This window comes from Salmo trutta, chromosome 1 (assembly GCF_901001165.1).
Source record: "Salmo trutta chromosome 1, fSalTru1.1, whole genome shotgun sequence".
Lineage (NCBI taxonomy): Eukaryota > Metazoa > Chordata > Actinopteri > Salmoniformes > Salmonidae > Salmo > Salmo trutta.
The window spans coordinates 37534912-37562406 of record NC_042957.1 but is presented as its reverse complement, the minus strand read 5'-3'; the positions used below and the strand labels follow the sequence as shown (position 1 = coordinate 37562406).

The 27495-nt window shown below is 41.9% G+C and overlaps 1 protein-coding gene across 4 annotated transcripts in view; it reads right to left on the bottom strand.

Moving 5' to 3' along the window:
• Positions 1 to 375: 375 nt before the first annotated feature.
• LOC115195466 (C-1-tetrahydrofolate synthase, cytoplasmic) overlaps positions 376 to 27495 on the bottom strand; it is a 58184-nt gene continuing 31064 nt past the window's right edge. For all 4 annotated transcript variants that reach the window (XM_029755328.1, XM_029755336.1, XM_029755356.1 and 1 more), the window contains 8 exons: positions 27097 to 27208; positions 24576 to 24715; positions 22661 to 22702; positions 22063 to 22163; positions 21432 to 21609; positions 15542 to 15649; positions 11790 to 11942; positions 376 to 1809 (listed from right to left, as the gene is read on the bottom strand). In XM_029755328.1, coding sequence (XP_029611188.1) covers positions 1738 to 1809; positions 11790 to 11942; positions 15542 to 15649; positions 21432 to 21609; positions 22063 to 22163; positions 22661 to 22702; positions 24576 to 24715; positions 27097 to 27208 — 906 coding nt within the window. In that variant the 3' untranslated portion in view covers positions 376 to 1737. The remainder of the gene's footprint in view (positions 1810 to 11789; positions 11943 to 15541; positions 15650 to 21431; positions 21610 to 22062; positions 22164 to 22660; positions 22703 to 24575; positions 24716 to 27096; positions 27209 to 27495) is intronic.

Below are 27495 nucleotides of genomic sequence, written 5' to 3'. Positions count from 1 at the left end.
AATACCTGACCATTGTGACTGACCCAAACGGAAAGCTTTGACTATGTACAGATTCAGTTAGCATAGCCTTGCTTTTGAGAAAGGCTGCCGTAGGCAGACCTGGCTCTCAAGAGAAGACAGGCTGTGTGCACACTGCCCACAAAATGAGGTGGCTACTGAGCTGCACTTCCTGCCAAATGTATGAACATATTAGAGACACATATTTCCTCAGATTACACAGATCCACAAAGAACTAGAAAACAAACCCAATTTTGATAAACTCCCATATCTATTGGGTGAAATATCACAGTGTGCCATCTCAGCAGCAATATTTGTGACCTGTTGCCACAAGAAAAGGGCAATCAGTGAAGAACAAACACCATTGTAAATACAATCTATTTTTATATGTTTATTTATGTTCCCTTTTGTACTTTAACTATTTGCACATGATATGACATTTGAAGTGTCTTTATTCATTTGGAACTTTGTGAGTGTAATGTTTACTATTCATTTGTATTGTTTATTTCACTTTTGTTTATTATCTACTTCACTTGCTTTGGCAATGTTAACATATGTTTCCCATGCCAATAAAGCCCTTACATTTAATTGACTTAAGAGAGAGAGAGAAAGAGAGCGAGAGAAAGACAAAAGTCCAATGAACATGGTCCATTAGGGAGTGGACAGCAGGAGAGCAGGTGTGACATGGAGCGTATTGCCTTTTTCTTCTCTTATGTCTTTTTTATTCATTTTTCTCCTTGTTCGGTCCACATTTAATCAAAGGGGTTGTTACAGTATATCTAAAAAGAATGGTAGCTAGCTGATTTACTGAGTGTGTGGTAGATAATGGTACTGTGTGTAGAGGCAGTGTCCTTCAACCACAGTGTGTGTAGGATTTTGTTCCAGCCCAGCACTAGCAAAGTCGCCTGATGCCTGCACACCCTGTGGGTTCCCCGGGACCAGGGTTGAGGAACTTTGGTTTGGTTCTATTACAGTTATCAATGGTAAAAAGAGACAGGCAAGAAACGCAGGGGAGGGAGAGAAGTGATGTGGAAAAAAGGAATGGGGGTACACTCTTAGAAAAAAGGTGCTTTCTAGAACCTAAAAGGGTTATTTGGCTGTCCCCATAGGATAACCCTTTGAATCATTATTTTCGGTTGCAGGTAGAACCCTTTTGGTTTCAGGTAAAACCCTTTTCGGTTCATGGAACCCGAAGGTTGTGCATAGAACAAAAAACGGTTATCCTATGGGGATATCGAGAATCCTTTTTCCTTAGAGATAGAGATATAGAGCGAGAGAGAGAGATAGAGAAAATGAGTTACACACTGACAAACAGGTGCAGCAGGGAACCAATACGGTCAGCAATAAAATGCTTAATAAAAACACATTTTCAAAGCCTTACACAGACCTTGTCTACGGCCCAAATTTCACCATATTCCCTATTTAGTGCACTACTTTTGACCATATGGCCCTGGTCAACCGTAGTGTACTAAATAAGGAATAGGGTGCCATTTGGGATGCTAGCATATTTTACCATTCCTTTCAAACTGAATTGGATTCAACGTGAGAAACGTTACTATTCAAATGAGAAACGAGATCAAATTACTCACATGAGCGGAGGCACAACACAACCTCTCATGATTGTAAGTGAATTCACGTTTTTGATTCCATTTAATTATAATTCGATTATGTCAAACAAAGTAGAGATGGTGATTTAGTCATTCAGCCCGTTGCCCTGTGAAACCTGAGAGGAGGCAGGGACTATTTGCTCTCGGTGCTGAAGTCGTTGTCATGGAAACAGGAGAAGGCTGGAGATTGGGGTGGTACACTCGTCTAGGAAAGGGCGGATAGAGGGAGATAAGAAATGTGTAAGAACAATAATACAGTATCTGGAGAGCAGCAGGTTGCAATATGCTACCTTTTTTTGTTACTACACTCAATAACAAAAATAGGTGCTAGTTATTACCAAAAAAACGGTACTTCATTTTTTCCCTGCAGGGGAACCCTTTTTTGGGCTGTGGAGAACCTTTTAACTATCGGTTCTTTGAATAACCATTACACTGAGGTTTGTACAATGCACCAGAGGGTTCTTCCTTACATTTTTAAAAACTTCCCGGCTACTGATTGCAGTGGAAATATGGTAAAGTATACAAAAAGTAACTGTATTTTTGGAGCTGGATTGAGGAATTATTCTTGTAAGGGACAGTATGCTGCTTTATTCTAAGTACTTGGGAGAGAACCTCACTTGGGATTTGAACTCACTACCTCTCGATTGCCAGCTAACTGAATTTCCAGCAACGCCAGAGAATGAGTTTGACACGTGCTGTAGGGGAACCCTTTTGAGTTCCATTTAGAACCCTCATAAACAACCCTCTGGTTCCAGGTAGAACCAATGACAGGTTCTACAGTTATACCCATAGGATACTTCAGATGTGCTAATGGCACACACTGTTAGGTACTCACATGGTACTGGTCAGTACCTTTAAGGGTAGTGACCAGTACTGACCAGCGCAAACATTTATTTTTTTAAACCTCCCTCCTTGGGATTGATGTGTCACTGTGTAGTTCATACAAGCATAATCTATGAGCAGAATTACTGTTTTATCTTAATTTGCCAATATATCCCTAGTTTGAAAGCAACTGTTCTATTGGAAGCCGTGCTGCCCCATTTTCCCCCATGTAGGCCAGCCCCCTAGCAATTCGAGTTCTAGCCAATGAGCTTCAGACCCTGAACACACCATCACACCTCCTCCTCCATGCTTCACGGTGAGAACCACACATGTGGAGTTCATCCGTTCACCTATTCTGTGTCTCACAAAAACACGGCGGTTGGAAACAAAAATCTCAAATTTGCACTCATCAAACCAAAGTGCAGATTTTCACCGGTCTAATGTCCATTGCTCGTGTTTCTTGGCCCAAGCAAGTCTCTTCTTATTATTGTTGTCCTTTAGTAGTGGTTTCTTTGCAGCAATTCGACGATGAAGGCCTGATTCATACAGTCTCCTCTGAACAGTTGATGCTGAGATGAGTCTGTTAATTGAACTCTGTGAATCATTTATTTGGGCTGCAATCTGAGGTGCAGTTAATTGCCAATTTCTGATGCTGGAAACTCTAATGAACTTATCCTCTGCAGCAGAGGTAACTCTGAGTCTTCCTTTCCTGTGGCTATCCTCATGATTTCATCAAAGCGCTTGATGGTTTTTGCGACTGCACTTGAAGAAATGTTCAAACCTCTTGACATTTTTTAGATTGTCTGACCTTCATGTCTTAAAGTAATGATGGACTGTTGTTTCTCTTTGCTTATTTTAGCTGTTCTTGCCATAATATGGAATTGGTCTTTTACCAAATAGGGCAATCTTCTGTATACCAACCCTACCTTCTCACAACACAACTGATTGCATTAGAAGGAAATAAATTCCAGAAATTAACACCTAATAATTTAAATGCTTTCCAGGTGACTACCTCATGAAGCTGGTTGAGAGAATGCAAAGAGTGTGCAAAGCTGTCATCAAAGCAAAGGGTGGCTACTTTGAAGAATCTAAAATCTAAATATTTTGATTTCTTTAACACTTTTTGGGTTACTACATGATTCCATAGGTGTTATTTCATAGTCTTGATATCTTCACTATTATTTTTCAATGGAGAAAATAGTAAAAAATAAAGAAATTAGTAGGTGTGTCCAAACATTTGACTGGTACTGTAAGTATTCACACCCCTGAGTCAATACTTTGTAGAAGCACCTATGGCAGAGATTACAGCTGTGAGTCTTTCTGGGTATGTCTCTAAGAGCTTTCCACACCTGGATTGTGCAACATTCAACCATTATTCAAGCTCTGTCAAATTGGTTGTTGATCATTCCTAGACAACCATTTTCAGATCTTGCCATAGATTTTCAAGCAGATTTAAGACAAAATTGTAAGTTGGACACTCAGGAACATTCACCGTCTTCTTGGTCAGCAACTCCAGTGAAGATTTGCCCTTGAGTTTTAGCTTATTGTCCTGCTGAAAGCGAAATGAATCTCCCAGTGTCTGGTGGAAAGCAGACTGAAACAGATTTCCTCTAGGATTTTGCCTGAGCTCCATTCCGTTTCTTTTATTTATCCTGAAATACTCCCCAGTCCTTAACAATTACACACATACCCATAACATGATGCAACTACCAATATGCTTGGAAATATGGAGAGTGGTACTCATGAATGTGCTCTATTGGATTTGGCCCAAATATAACACTTTGTATTCAGGACAAAACATTAATTGCTTTGCCACATTTTTTTGCAGTATTACTTTAGTGCCTTGTTCCAAACAGGATGCATGTTTTGGAATATTTATTTTCTGTACAGGCTTCTTCCCAGTTCCCGCCTTAGATAGTCGACCATTAGGGTCAGGGTTGATTAGGGAGGCCACCGCTGCCCAGGAGTCATGTGTATCCTCTGTCACAGGCGGAGACGGTGGCTATGGAAACATATGTCTCCGAATCCCTGCGTCAGTGGTACATTAGGTCCTCCACTTCCCCGCCTCCTCGAGTTTCTTTTTTGTGAAGAAAAAGGAGGGAGGTCTGCGCCCGTGCATTTACTATCAATGCCTTAATCAGATAACTGTGAGGTACAGTTACCTGCTACCTCTTATCACCATGGCGATTGAGTCAATGCACGGGGCGCGCTTCTTCACCAAACTTGATCTCAGGAGTGCTGGTGTGTGACCGGGAGGGAGACGAGTGGAAGACGGCATTCAGTACGACCTCAGGGCATTATGAGTACCTCGTCATGCCGTACGGGTTGATGAATGCTCCATCAGTCTTCCAAGCCTTTGTAGACGAGATTTTCAGGGATCTGCACGGGCAGGGTGTAGTGGTGTATATTGATGACATTCTGATATACTGGGAAGTACTGGTGGCCCACTTTGGCTAAGAACGTGAGGGTTTATGTTTCCTCCTACTCGGTGTGCGCCCAGTGTAAGGCTCTTAGGCACCTGCCCAGAGGTAAGCTACTCCCCTTACCCGTTCCACAGCGGCCATGGTCACACCTGTCGATCGATTCCCTGACCAATCTCCCCCCATCACAGGGAAACACCACGATCCTGGTTGTTGTGGATCATTTCTCTAAGTCCTGCCGTCTCCTCCCGCTGCCCAGTCTCCCTACGGCCCTACAGACGGCGGAAGCCTTGTTTACACACGTCTTCCGGCACTATGGGGTGCCTGAGGACATAGTGTCTGATCGGGGTCCCCAGTTCACTTCGAGGGTCTGGAGGGCATTCATTGAACGTCTGGGGGTCTCGATCAGCCTTACCTCGGGTTTTCACCCCGATAGTAACAGGCAGGTGGAGAGAGTAAACCAGAATGTGGGTAGGTTTCTGAGGTCTTATTGCCAGGACCGCCTGGGGGAGTGGGCAGCGTTCGTGCCCTGGGCAGAGATGGCCCAGAACTCGCTCCGCCACTCCGCCACTCCTCCACTAACCTCTCCCCCTTCCAGTGTATACTGGGGTATCAGCAGGTTCTGGCACCTTGGCATCAGAGTCAGACAGAGGCTCCTGCGGTGGACGACTGGTTCCGGCGCGCGAAGGAATCATGGGACGCCGCCCATGTTCACCTTCAGCGCGCCGTGCTGTGCCAGAAAGCCGGCGCAGACCGTCACCGCAGTGAGGCCATGGTATTCGCACCGGAGGACCAGGTCTGGCTCTTGACCCGAAACCTGCCCCTCCGCCTGCCCTGCCGGAAGCTGGGTCCGCGGTTTGTGGGGCCATTTAAAGTCCTGAGGAGACTGAACGAGTTGAGTCACAGGTTACAGCTTCCCCCCGATTACCGTATTAACCCCTCGTTCCATGTGTCTCTCCTAAGGCTGGTGGTGGCTGGCCCGCTCCAGGAGTCTGAGGTGCAGGAGATTCCTCCACCCCTTCTGGACATCGAGGGAGCCCCGGCGTACTCCATTCGTTCCATACTGGATTCGAGGCGTTGTGCGAGGGGCCTTCAGTACCTTGTGGACTGGGAGGGGTATGGTCCAGAGGAGAGATGCTGGGTTCCGGTGGAGGACGTGTTGGACCCTTCAATGCTGCGGGAGTTCCACCGTCTCCGTCCGGATCGCCCTGCGCCTCGCCCTCCGGGTCGCCCCCGAGGCCGGTGTCGGTGCGCTGTCACAACTTCTGCCGAAGTCAGTTCCTCTCCTTGTTTGGGCGGTGTTCGGCAGTCGACGTCACCGGTCTTCTAGCCATCGCCGATCCATTTTTCATTTGTTTTATCTTGTTTTCCCACACACCTGGTTTTCATTCCCTCATTACGTGTTGTGTATTTAACCCTCTGTTCCCCCCCATGTCTTTGTGTGGTATTGTTTGTTTGTAAGTACTTGTGCACATGTGGACTGGTGCGCGTATAACGCCCTGGCCATAGAGAGAGGTTTTTGTTCTTTATTTTGGTTAGGCCGGGGTGTTACATTGGGTGGGCGTTCTATGTTCATTTTTCTATGTTTTTGTATTTCTTTGTTTTGGGCCGTGTGTGGCTCCCAATCAGGCACAGCTGTAGTTCATTGTTGCTGATTGGGAGTCACACATAAGGAGCCTGTTTTTCCTTTGGGTTTTGTGGGGGATTGTTTCTCTTTAGTGTTTTGCACCTGACAGGACTGTTTGGCTGTCGGTTTTCTTGTTTTGTGTGTATCGTGTTCATTCGTTAATTAAAATTCAAAGATGAACACTAACTCCGCTGCACCTTGGTCTACTTCCACAGACAGCCGTTACAGCACGTCGGGTTTTGTACCCAAGTTGTTATTTTCTTGATGCCATTGGTTTTGGAATTAAACTGCTCTGGCTATTACTTAGTTCTGCTCTCCTGCGTCTGACTTCCCTGCCACCAGTTACGCACCCCTTACAATAAGTGCCACGTGTGTTTGATAAATAGTGAAAATCAGCACAAAAACAACATTATAATGAATATATATAGTTAATTATTGTCAGCCCGTCTTCACGCAATGGCATCAGTTGGAGGTTGTCCATGTCACATAAACAATGAATGCTGGTGAGTGCGTTGCTGAAGTTGTTTTTTCCTTGAGATGTAGGGTCTGCTCGCTCAGTAAATCAGCCCATAGCATTGTCACGGCTTGTTCTACCCAAACAGTGACGTCCCTTCCTCTCTCCTCTCTCACTGTTTCATTTGGTGGTGGTGTGGGCACCTGTCACGCTTACTCCCGCTCCCTTTCCAGCGCAAGACGTTGCCGGGTTTATTAACCACTGGCCCTGGCAACCATTATCACACACACCTGCATCCCATCAATATGCACACCTACTCCCCATCATTACGTACACCTGCTTCCCATCATTACGCACACCTGGACTTCATCATCACCTTGATTACCTTCCCCTTTTAAAGCCCTCAGTAGCCTCAGTCATCAGGCAGTATTGGTTTGTTTTGATTCACGGTCTCATGTTTTGTTCATCTGCATTTATCATTATAAAACTCACCTTCTGTACTTGCTTCCTGACTCCCGGCGTATACGTGACAGCATCTGTTTAGTGCGCACCATCCTGGCTTTTTTGCTATTAGGCCTCGGAGATGTATGTTCAGGCTGAGGCTCAGAATCAGAAGAACAATCATCAGAGATGTCATGATTCATTTCTTCCACACCATCTGAGTTGTTTTCATTCAATTTTGTATCAATGCTAATGCAGCATGTGCATCCATTCGTCTTGGTATTCTTGCCATTATAAATTATGCACAGTTTCACTGTGTACTCCAAGTAGGCCAGAGTAGACTGACAAGTCTGCTTGGATTCGGTGGACTGATATAGGGTACATACCATTTAGAGATTATAAAGAGAATAGATCAATGCAATAGAATTGCCCGCCCGGTTCTTCATTCACAATTGGTGATTACATAATTATGCAATTTTCACTTCCCCTCGCTCATCAACTCACCAATTCTCCCCCTTTCTCCCCCATCATACTTTACTTTATTTATTTAACCTGTTGTTATATGTGCACAATTAGTTTTGGTGTAGTTTAGGTTTGGTTTCGAGGCAATAATCGGAGTGAGTATCAACTGGGAACCCACCAACTATCGGAAGAATGAGCAGAGCAGACCCTATTGTCAGGAGATGGAATGGCAATGGGGGAAAGCTATAATTTTTTTAACTAAAACTAGTTAGAACTCTAGTTCTGTTTGTGATACTAAGATTTTAACAACAATAGTGTGTTTTATGGACTTATTTAGGAAAAGTCAAGGACGGAGGGGCACGACTTAAAAAATGTCATTCAAGAAAGTTTCTATTGTTAAACTGGTACAACAATTCCACTGACAGTTGGCACAGTTGGCACAAATACACAACATCTGAATATTGTGTATTTGTGCCAACTGTCAGTGGAATTGTTGTAACGTGTTTTTGTTTACCATACTTTCACTGCAACTAGTAGCCTGTAATGTACTGTAAAATTACAGGAACTTTTTAAGAGTGTAGCATTTCATGGCATAATGGAAAACATGGTGGAGAGTGAAAGGACAGGATGGTTCTTCACAACCAACACATCAGCAAAGTACCCTACCAGAAAAATGTTGTGAAAATGGTTACACATATCACTCTCAACCCTGAAAAGAACTCAAGAACCACAACTGTCTTTCTGGATAAAAGCATCTTGGAACTGACAAAAATGCAACTGTAAAATGAATGCGTCACTTGATTTCTACTTCTGGTGTTAATTGTTAAGTATTTTTGAGTAAGAGGTGGTTGCTAGAACAGACTATGATGGACAGGGTGCAAAGTAGTGTACTGATATACTGTAGAGGGTTTCCAGAAGGAAGAGTATTGACAAAGGAAATTAAAATGAGGGAAACACAATGACAAAAGCAACAGGAGATCCATCTAGCTTGTTGGTGCATATGTAAGTATGCGAAGGGAGGGTCTGAGTGCAATGTGCAACACAGACATGAACACACAGACACACAGTTTTGTATTGCTATCCTTGTAGGGACCAAATAATTTATTCCCATCCAAAATCCTATTTTCCCTAACCCTAAATCTAACCCTAACCTTAAAGCTAAATCTAATCTTAACCACAAACCCCTAACCATAACCCTAAAACTATACCTAACTCTAGCTTCTATACCTAAATCTAACCATAACTCCTAACCATAACCATAACCTTAATTCGAAACCTAATTGTAACCCTTAACCTTAACCATATGCCGAAAATAGAGTTATCCTCATGGGGACTGGCAAAATGTCCCCACTTGCCTGAATTTTCCTTGTTTTAGAATCCTTGTGAGGAATTCTGGTACCCACAAGGATAGTTAAACAAAAACACCCACACACCCACCTCCCCCCAGACATGATCCCAAGACACCTATATAGAATAACTGAGCAGTGAGAAGCACACCATGGGACAGACAAGTGACAGCAGTTTCCTTCCGTACAAGTCCATATTCAGAACCCCGGCGCAACCTAGCAATTCTCGTTAAAAATATCCTCTGAGTAATTTTGGGCCACAGTTTCTTGGCTCTGTCAGCACCACAACACTGTTCAGATAGCTCACCCACATAGATGAAACTCACCCACATAGATGAAACTCAATCTCAATCCATTTGTGTCCTCAGTTGTTGGAGTCATTAAAACTTGTTTTTCAACCACTCCACAAATTTCTTAAACTATAGTTTTGGCCGGTCGGTTAGGACATCTACTTTGTGCATGACACAAGTAATTTTTCCAACAATTGTTTACAATTTCACTTATAATTCACTGTATCACAATTCCAGTGGGTCAGAAGTTTACATACACTTAGTTGACTGTGCCTTTGAACAGCTTGGAAAATTCCAGAAAATGATGTCATGGCTTTAGAAGCTTCTGATAGGCTAATTGACATCTTTTGAGTCAAACTCAAACTCAGTGCCTCTTTGCTTGACATCATGGGAAAATCTAAAGAAATCAGCCAAGACCTCAGAAAAAAAATTAGAAAAATCCACAAGTCTGGTTCATCCTTGGGAGCAATTTCCAAACGCCTGAAGGTACCACGTTCATCTGTACAAACAATAGTATGCAAGTATAAACACCATTGGACCACGCAGCCATCATACCACTCAGGAAGAAGACGCATTCTGTCTCTTAGAGATTAACGAACTTTGGTGCGAAAAGTACAAATCAATCCCAGAACAACAGCAAAGGACCTTGTGAAGATGCTGGAGGAAACAGGTACAAAAGTACCTATATCCACAGTAAAACGAGTCCTATATCAAGCCACTGCTCCAAAACCACCATAAAAAAAGCCAGACTACGGTTTGCAACTGCACATGGGGACAAAGAACAAACTTTTTGTCCTCTGGTCTGATGAAACAAAAATAGAACTGTTTGGCCATAATGACCATTGTTATGTTTGGAGGAAAAAGGGGGAGGCTTGCAAGCAGAAGAACATCATCCCAACCGTGAAGCACGGGGGTGGCAGCATCATGTTGTGGGGGTGCTTTACTGCAGGAGGGACTGGTGCACTTCACAAAATAGATGGCATCGTGAGGGAGGAAAATTATGTGGACATATTGAAGCAACATCTCAAGACATCAGTCAGGAAGTCACAAATGGGTCTTCCAAATGAACAATGACCTCAAGCATACTTCCAAAGTTGTGGCAAAATGGCTAAGGACAACAAAGTCAAGATATTGGAGTGGCCATCACAAAGCCCTGACCTCAATCCTATAGAAAATCTGTGGGCAGAACTGAAAAAGCGTGGGCGAGCAAGGAGGCCTACAAACCTGACTCAGTTACACCAGCTCTGTCAGGAGGAATGGGCCAAAATTCACCCAACTTATTGTGGAAAGCTTATGGAAGGCTACCCGAAACTTTTGACCCTAGTTAAACAATTTAACGGCAATACTACCAAATACTAATTGAGTGTATGTAAACTTCTGACCCACTGGGAATGTGATGAAAGAAATAAAAGCTGAAATAAATAATTCTCTCTACTATTATTCTGACATTTCACATTCTTAAAATAAATTGGTAATCCTAACTGACCTCAGACAGAGAATTTTTACTAATTAAATGTCAGGAATTGTGAAAAACTGAGTTTAAATGTATTTGGCTAAGGTGTTTGTAAATTTCTGACTTCAACTGTACGTGTGTGTTTATGTCGAAGGAGGGGTCTTCTGAGTCCTTGTGAAATATTTCAATGTGTCTTCTGATTTTATTGACATGTGACTTCATCCAAAGAAAAGTGAATGTCTAGGGACCTGTGCTTCACTGGGTTTCTGTTTTGTATTTGTCTCTTGAGGGCTTTTCGCACTAAACCAAGGCGAGCCAAACCATGCATTACTGAGCTGGCCTGGTTACGCATCCAACATAGTTGCTAAAAACCACAATGTCAGCATGGCAGTGTGAAAATGTCATTAGATTCTTTCTTGTCTTTGAAATTGTGCTTGTAGCAAAATGTGCACATTTTGTGTAGAGACAAAATAATCCTCAAAACAATTGCCTGAGCATGCAACTTATCTTGGAGAAGAGGCTTTTAGTCAAAATAAGAGAAATATGTTATGTGGCATGTGTCATCGGTCTGTTAGTCAGAGATGGAATATGAGAGACATGTGGCCTTAGTGAAAATCTCTGGGTGAATCTTATTTTAGCTGAATGCTCGTCGATATTACAGTGAAGTTCCCAAAGTGTCTGTAGTTATGAATCTCTCTGGCAATGATTCTAAAAAGCGCAAGTCGTCACTCGTTTCAGCATTTCAGCTAACTGGCATTCCTCACTATACCCATGTGTCACATACCCATGTATTCCATGTCAGGTTCCAGTTCCGCATCCATATGAGTAACACTGAGTAACTCATAAATGAGTGACAGCTCCAGTACTCACCGTGCCAACCAAGGGGTAGAGAAAACCAGCACCCAAATTGGCATGGATGTCCCTGATGGGCAAGGTAAAGCCGGTGGGCACCCCTTTCCTCTCTGGGTCATGGGACAGGGACAGGTGGGTCTTTGCCATGCAGATGGGCAGGTTGCCCAAGCCCTGGGGGAGAGATGGAGAGACAATGTGGTTAAGTTTCAGTTTATATGCATCACATTGTGAAGCTTTCATTGGCGTACAATGGCCAGTCCAGTGAAGTCTTAGCTAGGAATTCACCATTTGTTGTAGATGGCATTTAAACAGAATCACAGCCTTTTTGTAGGGCAGTCTATTTATTTTACAGTACCTCACCTACACATTTTTATTAATTTTTACTATTTTCTACATTGTGGAATAAAGTGAAGACATCAAAACTGAAATAACACATATGGAATCATGTAGTAACCCAAAAAGTGTTAACTTCTATGGGCTAGGTGAGACGTTTGCGTCCCACCCTAGTCAACAGCCAGTGGAATCGCGTGGCGCGAAATACAAATACCTCAAAAATGCTATAACTTCAATTTCTCAAACATATGACAATTTTACACCATTTTAAAGATAAGACTCTCGTTAATCTAACCACATTGTCCGATTTCAAAAAGTCTGTTATACTCACAGACACCATTCAAACAGTTTTAGAAACTTTAGAGTGTTTTCTATCCAAATCTACTAATTATATGCATATTCTCGTTTCTGGGCAAGAGTAGTAACCAGTTTAAATTGGGTACGTTTTTTTATCCGGCCGTGAAAATACTGCCCCGTAGCCCCAACAGGTTAAATAAATAAAAATATATTTTAGATTTTAGATTATTCAAAGTATCCACCCTTTGCCTCGATGACAGCTTTGCACACTCTTGGCATTCTCTCAATCAGCTTCATGAGTTAGTCACCTGGAATGCATTTCAATTAACAGGTGTAAGTTAAGTACATTTTTGGAATTCCCTTCCTTCTTAATGCATTTGAGCCAATCAGTTGTGTTAGGGGTGGTATACAGAAGATAGCTCTATTTGGTAAAAGACCAAGATCAAGTCTCTTCAAGTGCAGTCAGAAAAACCATCAAGCGCTGTGATGAAACTGGCTCTCATGAGGACCGCCACAGGAAAGGAAGACCCAGAGTTACCTCTGCTGTAGAGCATAAGTTAATTAGAGTTAACTACACCTCAGATTGCAGCCCAAATACAGTGGCAAGAAAAAGTATGTGAACCCTTTACAATCACCTGGATTTCTAAGTCACAACAATAGTCAAATTCAGTTTGCTTAAAATAGCACACAATTGATTGCATTTTTCTTGTCTATATTGAATACATAATTTAAACATTCACACTGTAGGTTGGAAAAAGCATGTGAACCCCTAGGCTAATGACTTCTCCGAAAGCTAATTGGAGTCAGGAGTCAACTAACCTGGAGTCGAGATTGGAGATATTGGTTAGAGCTGCCCTGCCCCATAAAAAACACGAAATTTGAGCTTGCTCTTCACAAGAAGCATTACCTGATGTGAACCATGCCTCGAACAAAAGAGATCTCAGAAGACCTAAGATTAAGAATTTTTGCCTTGCATAAAGCTGGAAAGGGCTACAAAGGTATCTCTAAAAGAAAGTCCACGGTAAGACAACATCTCTGTTGTCGGGTATACAATACGTGAAACACTAAACAAGAATGGTGTTCATGGGTGGACAGCACGAAAGAAGCCACTGCTGTCCAAAAAAACATTGCTGCACGTCTGAAGTTCACAAAAGAGCGCCTGGATGTTCCAAAATATTCTGTGGACAGATTAAACTAAAGTTGAGTTGTTTGCAAGGAACACATAAAACTTTGTGTGGAGAAAAAAAGGCACAGCACACCATCATCAAAACCTCATCACAACTTTTAAAATATGGTGAAGGGAGCATCATGGTTTGGGGCTGCTTTGCTTCCTCAGGGCCTGGACAGTTTGCTATCATCAACGGAAAAATGTTTATCAAGACATTTTGCATGAGAATGTCAGGCTATCTGTCCACCAATTGAAGCTCAACAGAAGTTGGGTGATGCAATAGGACAACGACCCAAAACACAGAAGTAAATCAACAACAAAATGGCTTCAACAGAAGAAAATACGCCTTCTGGAGTGGCCCAGTCTGTCCGACCTCAACCCGATTGAGATGCTGTGGCAGGACCTCAAGAGAGTAGTTCACACCAGATATCCCAAGAATATTGCTGAACTGAAACAGTTTTGTAAAGAGGAATGATCCAAAATTCCTCCTGACGGTTGTGCAGGTCTGATCCACAACTACAGAAAACGTTTGGTTGAGGTTATTGATGCCGAAGGAGGGTCAACCTATTATTAAATCCAAGGGTTCACATACTTTTTCCAAACTGCACTGTGAATGTTTACACAGTGTGTTCAATGAAAACATGAACAATTATAATTGTTTGTTTATTTGTTATTAGTTCAAGCAGACTGTGTGCGTCTATTATTTTGACTTAAATGAAGATCAGATCAAATTTTATGACCAATTTATGAAGAAATCCAGGTAAATCTAAAGGGTTCACATACTTTTTCTTCCCACTGAAATTTATTCACAGAGTTCAAGTAACAGACAGCTCAACAGGCCTTCCCATGGTCAAATTGCCGCAAAGAAACCACTACTAAAGGACACCAATAAGAAGAAGAGACTTGCTTGGGCCAAGAAACACTAGCAACATTAGACCGGTGGAAATCTGTCCGTTGAGTCCAAATTTGAGATTTTTGGTTCCAACCGCCGTGTCCTTGTGAGACGCAGAGTAAGTGAATGGATGATCTCAGCATGTGTGGTTTCCACCGTGAAGCATGGAGGAGGAGGTGTGATGTGTGGGGGTGCATTGCTGGTGACAATGTCAGTGATTTAACTGGAATTCAAGGTACATTTAATCAGTATGGCTACCACAGCATTCTGCAGTGATACCCCATCCCATCTGGTTTGCGCTTAGTGAGACTATCATTTGTTTTTCAACAGGAAAATGACCCAAAACACACCTCCAGGCTTTGTAAGGGCTATTTGAACAAGGAAAGTGATGGTGCTGCATCAGATGACCTGGCCTCCACGATCACCCAACCTCAACCCAATTGAGATTGTTTGGGATGAGTAGGACAGCAGAGGGAGCAGGCAACAAGTGTCCAGCATATGTGGGAACTCCTTCAAGACTTTTGGAAAAGCATTCCTCATGAAGCTGGTTGAGAGAATGCCAAGAGTGTGCAAAGCTGTCTTCAAGGAAAAGGGTGGCTATTTGAGGAATCTAAAATAAAAAATATATTTAGATTTGTTTAACACTGTTTTGGTTACTACATGATTCCATATGTGTTATTTCATAGTTTGATGTCTTCACTATTATTCTACAATTTAGAAAATAGTAAAAAATAAAGGAAAACCCTTGAATGAGTAGGTGTGTCCAAACTTTTGACTGGTACTGTAGTTATTTTTAGGAAGGAATAAAGCACAAATGGAAGTAAAGGTTAAGATGAAAATAGTCGGTGAAAAGAAATCTGGATTTTGAATTTCATTTTCAGATTTTTTGGAATGAGTGTGTCTTTTTCAAGATATTGACGAAGTTGTCCCTTTCCATGGATCTTGGATAAGATTACCTCAGACCAAGAACCTTAACCAGTTGGGGTTTGCCTTAAAATATCTGACCCTGGACCAGCGGTTAGAGGCAAATTAGAGCTGTCTAACACAAAGGTTGTCCTATTGCATTGGGTGTGTACTCACTTGTTTTGAGAACAGCGCCACCTTCTGTTGGGCCTGAGGAAGGAGCTCCACATCACCCGCTCCATACATTGACTTGGCTATTGCTCTGATTTTGTCATCAATGGGCATCTGAAAAATATACAGATTTTCTCAGTGAGTGTTGTCAACACATAGCTCGTAGCATGACGACACTAACAAGACACTGACTTTATTTGCATTGGGGTAACCAGCAGTACTGAACAATTAACACCTGAAGTAGAAAGCTTGTGACACATTCATTTTACAGTTTAAATTTAGTCAGTTCGAAGATCTTTTATCCAGAAAGACAGTTGTGGTTAATGCCAATGCTATGTTATTTTCAACAGGGTCATCGTGTTCATCAGGGCATGCAACAAAAACTGTTTTAAAACATGTTGGAATGCAATGGCAAGAAAAAGTATCTGAACCCTTTGGAATTTCCTGAATTTGTGCATATATTGGTCATAAAATGTTATCTGATCTTCAACTAAGTCACTACAATAGACAAACACAATCTGCTTACATTAATAACAGAAAAACAAAAATGTTTATGTCTTCATTGAACACACCGTGTAAACATTCACAGTGCAGGGTGAAAATCCAAGAATGCAAACCCTTGGATTTAATAACTGGTTGACCATCCTTTGGCAGCAATAACCTCAACCAAACATTTTCTGTAGTTGCGGATCAGACCTGCACAACGGTCAGGAGGAATGTTGGACCATTCCTCTTTACAAAACTGTTTAAGTTCAACAATATTCTTTGGATGTCTGGTGTGAACCGCTCTCTTGAGGTCATGCCACAATTTGTCTTACCGTGGACTTATGAACATGGAGGCTTTTAGAGATACTTTTGTAACCCTTTCCAGCTTCATGCAGGTCAACAATTATTTATCTTATGTCTTCTGAGATCTCTTTTGTTTGAGGCATGGTTCACATCAGGCAATGCTTCTTGTGAATAGCAAACAGTGTTTTTTATAGGGCAGGGCAGCTCTAACCAACATCTCCAATCTCATCTCATTGATTGGACTCCAGGTTAGCTGACTCCTGACTCCAATTAGCTTTTGGAGAAGTCATTAGCCTAGGGGTTGTAAGAACATGTTATATGAGATTGAATTTAAGAAAATGTGCCTAATAAAATTAGATTACTTTTATGGTGTTTCTATTACAAGAAAAACAAAAAATTAAAACCTCAGGAAAATATGGCGCTGTGCAACGTGACAGTCGGGACTAGGCTACAGTACTAAGATCATAACATTTCCACACCCTAATTGTAGTCTAACCAATAACCAAACGGAGATTCAGTGAAAATAAAATTCTCATTGATTTATCAAGACCAGTCCCCATGCAAAGTCTCAGAGAGCGTGAAACGATGCTAAAATAGTTGAACACGTGGGTAGGCTATTGCTTCAAATCCTATTGCTTCTAACTTCAATATGCTTTTTAAATAAATAAGACCTACACCACTTTTAAAAGCACATTACTCAACACGAGTGAGACTCATGTCGCCTATGGTAGGTCTACAGTATATCAATGACGTGACTCCCCGCCAATAATTACATTTGGATGATTGGAAGATTCTAAATTAATACACTGCTCAAAAAATAAAGGGAACACTAAAATAACACATCCTAGATCTGAATGAATGAAATAATCTTATTAAATTATTTTTTCTTTACATAGTTGAATGTTCTGAAAATCACACAAAAATAAAATCACACAAAAATAATCAATGGAAATCCAATTTATCAACCCATGGAGGTCTGGATTTGGAGTCACACTCAAAATTAAAGTGGAAAACCACACTACAGGCTGATCCAACTTTGATGTAATGTCCTTAAAACAAGTCAAAATGAGGCTCAGTAGTGTGTGTGGCCTCCACGTGCCTGTATGACCTCCCTACAATGACTGGGCATGCTCCTGATGAGGTGGCGGATGGTCTCCTGAGGGATCTCCTCCCAGACCTGGACTAAAGCATCCGCCAACTCCTGGACAGTCTGTGGTGTAACGTGGCATTGGTGGATGGAGCGAGACATGATGTCCCAGATGTGCTCAATTGGATTCAGGTCTGGGGAACGGGCGGGCCAGTCCATAGCATCAATGCCTTCCTCTTGCAGGAACTGCTGACACATTCCAGCCACATGAGGTCTAGCATTGTCTTGCATTAGAAGGAACCCAGGGCCAACCGCACCAGCATATGGTCTCACAAGGGGTCTGAGGATCTCATCTCGGTACCTAATGGCAGTCAGGCTACCTCTGGCGAGCACATGGAGGGCTGTGCGGCCCCCCAAAGAAATGCCACCCCACACCATGACTGACCCACCGCCAAACCAGTCATGCTGGAGGATGTTGCAGGCAGCAGAACGTTCTCCACGGCGTCTCCAGACTCTGTCACGCCTGTCACGTGCTCAGTGTGAACCTGCTTTCATCTGTGAAGAGCACAGGACGCCAGTGGCGAATTTGCCAATCTTGGTGTTCTCTGGCAAATGCCAAACGTCCTGCACGGTGTTGGGCTGTAAGCACAACCCTCACCTGTGGACGTCGGGCCCTCTTACCACCCTCATGGAGTCTGTTTCTGACCGTTTGAGCAGACACATGCACATTTGTGGCCTGCTGGAGGTCATTTTGCAGGGCTCTGGCAGTGCTCCTCCTGCTCCTCCTTGCACAAAAGCGGAGGTAGCGGTCCTGCTGCTGGGTTGTTACCCTCCTACGGCCTCCTCCACATCTCCTGATGTACTGGCCTGTCTCCTGGTAGCGCCTCCATGCTCTGGACACTACGCTGACAGACACAGCAAACCTTCTTGCCACAGCTCGCATTGATGTGCCATCCTGAATGAGCTGCACTACCTGAGCCACTTGTATGGGTTGTAGACTCCGTCTCATGCTACCACTAGAGTGAAAGCACCGCCAGCATTCAAAAGTTCCTAAGTGGACAGTTTGATTTCACAGAAGTGTGATTGACTTGGAGTTACATTGTGTTGTTTAACATTTACATTTTACATTTAAGTCATTTAGCAGACGCTCTTATCCAGAGCGACTTACAAATTGGTGCATTCACCTATAATATTTTAAGTGTTCCCTTTATTTTTTTTGAGCAGTATATATAAGGGGCATTTTTTGTTCGGGCAAATCTGATCTGTGAGCATATGTAATGGACTTTTATATAGTTAAAATTAATTAATAATAATCGCTCTCTTTAAAAAAATAATTTTTAGATGATTTTGTTTTCAAATAACTGAAAGTCAGCAGTTGTAATCTGAATAAAGGCCAAAATGATATTTATAAAGACCAAAATATTGATATATGTTTTTAGAGGGAGAGAAACCAAAATCCCACCATGCCTATTTTTTGGACAAGGACATCCCGGCTGGCCAAACCCTCCCCTAACCCGGACGACGCTGGGCCAATTGTGCGCAGCCCTATGGGACTCCCAATCACGGTCGGATTTGATACAGCCTAGATCCGAACCAGGGACTGTAGTGATGCCTCTTGCACTGAGATGCAGTGCCTTAGACCACTGCCCACTCAGGAGCAATAACCAATATATATTGTCCTGCTAATAGCCCATCCTAGAAACGTTATTTGCAGAATTCACAGCCTGCTATGCTTGTGAAAAACAGGGTTGTTAATAATAATAATAATAATAATAATAATAATACTACTACTAATAATAATAATAATGTTTATTCCCCCTTCCACTTGTTAAAGGTTCCATTTTTTATTACATTTTTTATTTTACCTTTACAGGTTTTTCTCATTGAGTTAACATCTCTTTTCCAAGAGTGACCTGGTCCCGCTAGTAGCAGGGGGAACAACGTTTCAGACAGAAGAACTTACATACACTAACACAACATTAAACAAAACTATAAACACACATACAATACAACAAAAGCATTTGACATTAAAAACACTAAAGTCTTGACTAAAAATAATTGATAAAGTTTTTTGGATCAATTAGTATATTCGACGTTAACCACAATATTTGTTGTATTATTTGTTCTGTCTTTTCTGGTGGATTAAACTGAAATTGCAACAAACTTTCTATGGCTTGTTTAAAAAATAACAATATTTTCCGATGATTTCATTTTCAAATAACCGAAAGTGTGCGAGAAAAAGTCCATTCTTAAACATGGGGTGAGACATTCTTACTCATTTGTAAATAAAGCCAGTTTGTTATTTAGAATGATTTATTTCTGTTTTTAGAGGGAGAGAAACCAAAAACCCACCGTCGCCTCATGGGTCTCCCGGTCGGCACGGGTATCGAACCATGATCTGTAGCAATGCCACTCGGGAGGCCCCAGCCACAAAGTTTTTAATGCTGATCAATTGCCTTGCACAAAGTATCTATTGTCCTGCTAACAGACCATACAACGTGACCGGTCGGAAGTAGGCTACAGTACTACATTAAGAGCAAAATAATCCTAAGATTTCCACACCCTGATTGTAATCTAACCAATACCCAAATGGAGATAGAGTGAAAATAAAAATCGCATTGATTTATCAAGACCAGTCCCCATGCTTGTCTCAAAACAGCGCTGTCTTGACCTCTGAATGCTGTCTTTTCCCCCTTCCACTTGCCTCTTCCATTAATTTTGAAAGATTATTTTCCAGTAAGCATAATCAGTGCTCTACTGTAACTCCCCGTTGTGCTGGTCTGGAGCAGTGACACACCGTACTAAACCACAAATTACCTCTAAGTCCCGCAGCATAATCTCAAAACTTTTAGTTGAGCAACCACTGTAGATATATTTGACGTTGTATTATTTTCACTTTCACTTACTTAGCAAGTGAATGCAGTTAGCTAGTTTAGCCTACTCAAACACCCGGCTCAAACAGAGAGGGGTACTCTCTGGCTAAGGATATGCTGCTATGGATATTAAACACTGGAACTCTTCCAAGTCAAGGTAAGCTTTTAGTTTTATTAATGTATTGCCACCAGAGCCCGCCGGTGTAACTGCTAAACTTCTTGCTGACTGTACTGAACACTGTACTGATTGTAGCGGGTTTACTAACGCGTTAGTTCTTGTAGCTATGTTGATTAGGACGTTAGCTAATATGGTGACAACGATGTAGGCTGTGTGTAGCGATTAGCCGTTATGATATGAAGGTTTGGCTTGGAAAGATTTATTCATCTGGTCACAGACAGCTGATGTGTTGTGCACTGAAGTCCACAAGTGAAGGGCAAAGGTGAGGGGAGGAGAGCGTGTAGATGAGAGAAGGAATACTATGAGCAAAGTGATCATGCTGTTTGTGGCTGCTATGAAAGTGAACTGTGTTTTCGTGTGTATTCATTCTGCCGATTAATTTCTTAATCGGAAGCAAATGGAATGAAACGGGGATAAACATAGCTGAATTTGTCCAATAGAAACTCTATTTTGCAACTGTTGGAATAATGATTACACCCTAGATCAGCTAGATGAAGGCAAGAGTGTGCCTCAGGCTAGGTTGTAGCAACCTCATGATGAGTATAGGGAATATTCAAGTATAATGTGAAGCAGCCTAAACCAATCGATGTTACATTGAGCTGGGTGAATGGAAGATGAATGACAGTCATCCAATATGCTGTAAGAGAAATAAGGCGATGCTCATAAAAAAATATTGATTCTCATTCATCTGAACTGGCACCAACCATCATTGCTTACCACCTTATTACTTTCACCAATCCAACCAACTCAGATCCACCATTACTTCTAGAAAGGACGGATGCATTTCTGAAGTTTTCGAACAGCGTTACATCTGTAATGGGGTAGTTGAGGATAGAGTATAGTTTGAGCTCCAGGATGAATGTTCCCAATGGTACAGATGCAGGATCTGGAAAATGCTAAAACTGACCCAAGATCAACATCTACAGACAACTTACCCCTACGCCATAGCTGATAGTGGGAGCTTTTTACCTCCAGGTCATACAGGAAGTTCATCTGGTGTGGTATCTCAGCTGCCCTCTGTACCGCCTGACCCAGCGCCACCGCTCCGGCACCCCCTTCAGCCCAGTGTGAGCATGGCACCGCCTCCAAGGCCCCCGCCAGTTTAGCTTGCTCACAGACCAGGCCCAACTCTGCATCGGTGTCGGTGCTGTTGTAATCAAAGGACAAATACACCAATGAGTCTGATGCAAGGCTGGGCAGTAAGAAATGTTTAGCCTGTGACAGCAGGAATTAAAGTGTGCAGGTTCTCTTGAGTTGTGGTAAATTCCATTTAAATTCCGCTGAGGACCTTTGAACTCTGAACTGACTGAATTGAAATGGAAATAATCAGATCCCAATCTTGGAAATGACCCCATGGAAATGGAAATAGCCCAATGGAAATGACCTCAGTCTTCTCGATTAGACGAGGAAATACACTTCTATTGAAAAAGTCTGTAAAGAGTCACTAGCTCTTGAATAAGGTAAAATCCACACCAGACCAATACCCTGAGACCATTCAAGACAGTGACACACACTGTGTGTGTTCAGTGATGTTTTTAAAATCCCCTGACAGACACCCAAACAGCAGTCTGGAATAGGAACACTGGAGATAATGGCCTACCTGAAGGTGTTGATGGCTACAATGACAGGTAAGCCAAAGGCCCGGGCATTCTCCAGCTGCCTCTTCAAGTGGCTGCAGCCATTTTCCAGTAACGTCAGGTTCTGCAAACAGACATTGGAGAGACAGACCAACTCAAAGTTATTCTGAAACAACTTCCATTGATGTGTGACTGTCCTAATATGGACAACGTACAATACTCTTTTTCCTCTTCATGGCTTGAAGCACATCTCAACCACAGGAAACAACGTCAACAGCAATAACAACAAAAACGAATTGGAAATCTCATTTCTATCTGTATCTCCAGTCCAACCACAACAACCACTCACCTCTACAATTCTTATTGAGATTTAGCTCTGACAGAAAATCTCTAAACCTCCACTGTATAAATAAGTTGAATTGTGTCAATGAAGGTTGTTTTAAAAACCTCCACAGAGTGAAAATAAGTCCTGTATCATTTCGAAGGGGGAGTGCCACATATTTCAGCAGCTTGTCTGTGTGTGTGTATGCGTGTGAGTGAGTGAGTGAGTGAGTGAGTGAGTGAGTGAGTGAGTGAGTGAGTGAGCGTGCATGGCTGGCTGGGAAGCCATGGGGAAATTACCTCCGCTGAGTACTCCTTCGGCATGGCTGAACCTGCCGTGACCTGTGAAAGAGAAGAAAACCAATAGGGACAATACGTTTAGTGTGCACTTCTCTCTCCCACTCTCTTTTTTCCCTTTCTCCTCGCTTTGATGTATTGGGTTGGAAAATGGTCTCGGTCGCTCCACTGTCAGATGTCTGTCACTTCTCTCTCCCACTCTCTTTTTTCCCTTTCTCCTCGCTTTGATGTATTGGGTTGGAAAATGGTCTTGGTCGCTTTCTTTCTCACTCTCCTTCTTTCTGCTTCATTCTGGCACCCATAGAGATGTGCCATCAACAGTCCACGGTTTATTTTCTCTCTCTCTCACTGTATCCCTCTGTCTCTCTCGCTCTCTTTCGTGCTCTCTTACTTTTTCTTTCAATCTCTCTCTCACACCCCTCAAGAAGCAGGGACCACAGAAGCAGGCACAACATAAAACAATTTATCTTAATTGTTCAGTTTAGATTATGAGAATAAACATTGACTTTATTTATTCAGGGCACTACCCCTGTGTTTTGGACAATCAGCATGTCAAATTACATTGACTACAACAACTCCTGTACGGCTTTACCTCCCCAGTGTACGCACTCAATGTACCCTGAGCGTCTGTTCAATGAATAAATATAACATGTAAGAATAAATGTGTGACCAGGTGTTTAATTAACGTGTGTTAAATAATTAGACACCTCTCTGTCGTTGCCCAAAATGGAGGCATGTGTGATCTGTGACAGAAGAGGCTTCATGAAGACTGTATAGGCTTGACGTTTACATCGTACTCTTAGAAAGATTTTTTCAAAAACGGTTCTTCGGCTGTCCCTGTAGTTTAACCTTTTTTGGTTCCACGTAGAAACCCTTTTGGGTTCCATGTAGAACCCTCTGTGGAAAGGGTTAAACCAGGAACCAAAAGGGTTGTACTTGGAACCAAAAAGGGTTCTTCAAAGGGTTATCATTTGAGGACAGCCGAATAACCCTTTTAGGCTCTAGATAGCACGAAAAGTGTATGTGTGGTACAGATGACTTTTCCAAAGTGCAAACTCGGTTTTAAGTTCAATACAGTTTCCCAGTTCAATTATATTATTTTTAATTGCAATGGCAGCTTCAGGTTTAATGCACGCTGTTATGAAAGTTCAAACCCATCGCATTTATCAACAGTCGATATCTGTGCGAGGTAGGTTGACCTTAAACACAGATCTAGGATCAGATTACCTTTTCCCCAATCTTCATTTAAACCATAAGGGATTGCAAACATATCCAACCGTATATCAGTGGATAGTGGCAATTTATGTCTAATTCTATAGTATGTTTGCGTTGAGAAATGATGATCGATGAGGTCAATCAGTCAATTAATAATTGATATCTAATGAATCCTCAGGGTTAGAAACTTGACATTAAAATGGCACCCTATTTCTTATATAGTTTACTACTTTTAACAGAGCCCTATGGGTCCTTGTCAGAAGTATTGCACTACATAGGGAATAGGGTGCTATTTTGGAGGCAACCATATCCAGAAGCCACTTGCCCAATGTTCTTAGATCTTCAAAGGGAGTGCGTGAGAACGAGAGGGGACAATGTTAAAAAAATAAAGTCTCATTTTTATGTCATCCATAGAGTGCGTTCAGACCCTGGCTCTTTCTTAATTGTATAAAAAATATTTCCTCAACTCGCCTCCTCTCCTTCATTGCGCTGATCTAAAAGGACTGACTACAGTCAGTGAGACTAATGATGATCTTCTAGCATTTTGTTTTAACCTGTCAAGTTTTTTCAAATCAATGCAGATGAAGTGAAAGTGACAGAGAAGACAGATTTTTAAGCAATTGAGATAGAGCACTTATCCAATTGACTGACTGGTATTTTCTACTCTCCTCACTTACTAGCAATCCCCCTAGTGGTATCTCACCGCAGGTCCGCCCCCATGAATCTTCAGGCCATGAACTGTAGCCACCATCACCACCACGTCAGGATGCAGGCCCGAAGAGCGACACTTGATGTCGAAGAACTTCTCCATGCCTAATTCAGCACCTCCTTCTGCCTCGGTGACTGGGGGGAAGTTTTATTTGTGTGTGGGTGTGTGTGTGTGTGTGTGTGTGATGTTACATTGGTAAGTGGATGTAGGGTGAAGAGAGGTGAGACACAAACAACAGAATGATTATATATTCATAAGTATATGTAACATTAGAAAAATGTGTCAATTTATTGAACAGAAACAAAACCCTTGTCTAATATCCTTTCACCTTACTTTTTCTAAACTTTCCCTCTATAATCAGATTTTATGACTTTGTGTCTATGCCAGCTAGTGACCACTCTGCAGAGCTGCCTCCCGTAAATCAGTCATCCCATTTCATGCAAGTTGTTTTTCAAAAGTTTTCTGCTATTAATTGTGTTAAATGTTTCTCCTGTTATCACTTATTTCACTGAATGTCCACCATTGAATGAAATTAAATTTGCTTTATTGTCCATTCAATTGACCTTAGACAGAAAATCATACAAAGTGCATACTAAAGTGCATGTTACAGTTAGTGTGTCATATGTGTTAAAGGCCCAATGCAGCCGTTTTTTTCTCACTATCAAATCATGTCTGGGTAACAGTATCTTACTGTAATAGCTTTCCATTAAAACCGTTCAAAAAAAACAAAAATAGCATTTCAACAAAAAACACTTTATCAAGCAATAATTTTGCTAGGACTGTATGGGAGTGAGGGGTCTCATTGGAGGGGCCTAATGCGAGGGATATGTAAGCTGAAAACTAGCTGTTATTGGAAGAGAGGCAAGGAACGTCTGATGTCACCAAGCAAGCCAAAACTCCACCCATTCAAAACCTGCTGATTAGGTCCTGTGTAAATTGCATTTTCAACCATCAGGAAGTGAAACTTCTAATTATACTTTTACAGTGTTAGTTTCATCATCTGTTTTACAATATGATACAAAACATAGAATTAACAATACTTTTCGCTGCACTAGGCCTTTAACCTGTTGGGGCTAGGGGGCAGTATTTGCATGGCCGGATAAAAAAAAATTACCCGATTTAAACTGGTTACTACTCTTGCCCAGAAACGAGAATATGCATATAATTATTCGATTTGGATAGAAAACACTCTAAAGTTTCTGCAACTGTTTGAATGGTGTCTGTGAGTATAACAGAACTCATATGCCAGGCCAAAACCTGAGAAGATTCCATACAGGAAGTGCCCTGTCTGACGATTTGTTGTCCTTCTGTTGCATCTCTATCGAAAATACAGCATCTGTGCTGTAACGTGACATTTTCTAAGGCTTCCATTGGCTCTCTAAAGCTGCCAGAAAGTGGAATGGGGTGTCTGCTGTCTCTGGGCAAAGAACAGCAGCAGAATTTGTAAGTGGTCAGCCTGGGGACAGTGAGATGCGCATTCACAAGACTACTCCATTTTTTTCTTTCATCCTTTGAATGAATACAACGTTGCCCGGTTGGAATATTATCACTATTTTACGAGAAAAATAGCATAAAAATTGATTTTAAACAGCGTTTGACATGCTTCTAAGTACGGTAATGGAATATTTTGAATTTTTTTGTCACAAAATGCGCTCGCGCGTCACCCTTCGGATAGTGACCTGAACGCACGAACAAAACGGAGCTATTTGAATATAACTATGGATTATTTGGAACCAAAACAACATTTGTTGTTGAAGTAGAAGTCCTGGGAGTGCATTCTGACGAAGAACAGCAAAGGTAATCCAATTTTCTAATAGTAATTCTGAGTTTAGTGAGCCCCAAACTTGGTGGGTGTCAAAATAGCTAGCCGTAATGGCCGAGCTATGTACTCAGAATATTGCAAAATGTGCTTTCGCCGAAAATCTATTTTAAAATCTGACACCGTGATTGCATAAAGGAGTTCTGTATCTATAATTCTTAAAATAATTGTTATGTATTTTGTCAACGTTTATCGTGAGTAATTTAGTAAATTCACTGGAAGTTTTCGGTGGGTATGCTAGTTCTGAACATCACATGCTAATGTAAAAAGCTGGTTTTTGATATAAATATGAACTTGATTGAACAAAACATGCATGTATTGTATAACATAATGTCCTAGGCGTGTCATCTGATGAAGATCATCAAAGGTTAGTGCTGCATTTAGCTGTGGTTTTGGTTTTCGTGACATATATGCTTGCTTTGAAAATGGCTGTGTGATTATTTTTGGCAGGGTACTCTCCTGACATAATCTAATGTTTTGCTTTCGCTGTTAATCCTTTTTGAAATCGGACATTGTGGTTAGATTAACGAGAGTCTTGTCTTTAAAATGGTGTAAAATAGTCATATGTTTGAGAAATTGAAGTTATAGCATTTTTTAGGTATTTGTATTTTGCGCCACGCGATTCCACTGGCTGTTGACTAGAGTGGGACGCAAACGTCCCACCTAGCCCATAGAAATTAACAGCATTTTACTTACCCACAAACCCCTCTGGGCCCACCAGCTTTAAGGCGATCTGGTCAGCCAGGATGGATGAGTTGCCCTGGGCAATATCTGACAATGGACAGGTGTGAACAAACACAGGTGTCCCCTAGAGAGAGAGATAGAGAGAGAGAGGGTGATGTGGGGGTGGAGAAGGGAAAGAGGGTCAATAGTAAGAAAGAACCTAACCCTCAATCATTTAGCAACAACAATATTAACAATTTATGAAGCAACTGATATCTGGGCCTCATGGCTGTATTCTCTCCCTCTGTCCTTTCCTCTGTCGCTCCCTCTATCCTCCCCTTCCTTTGTCTGTGTCCTACGTGCTTGTCAAGACAAACATACAGTTGCCTGGTGGATATATACAGTACCAGTCAAAAGTTTTGACACCTACTC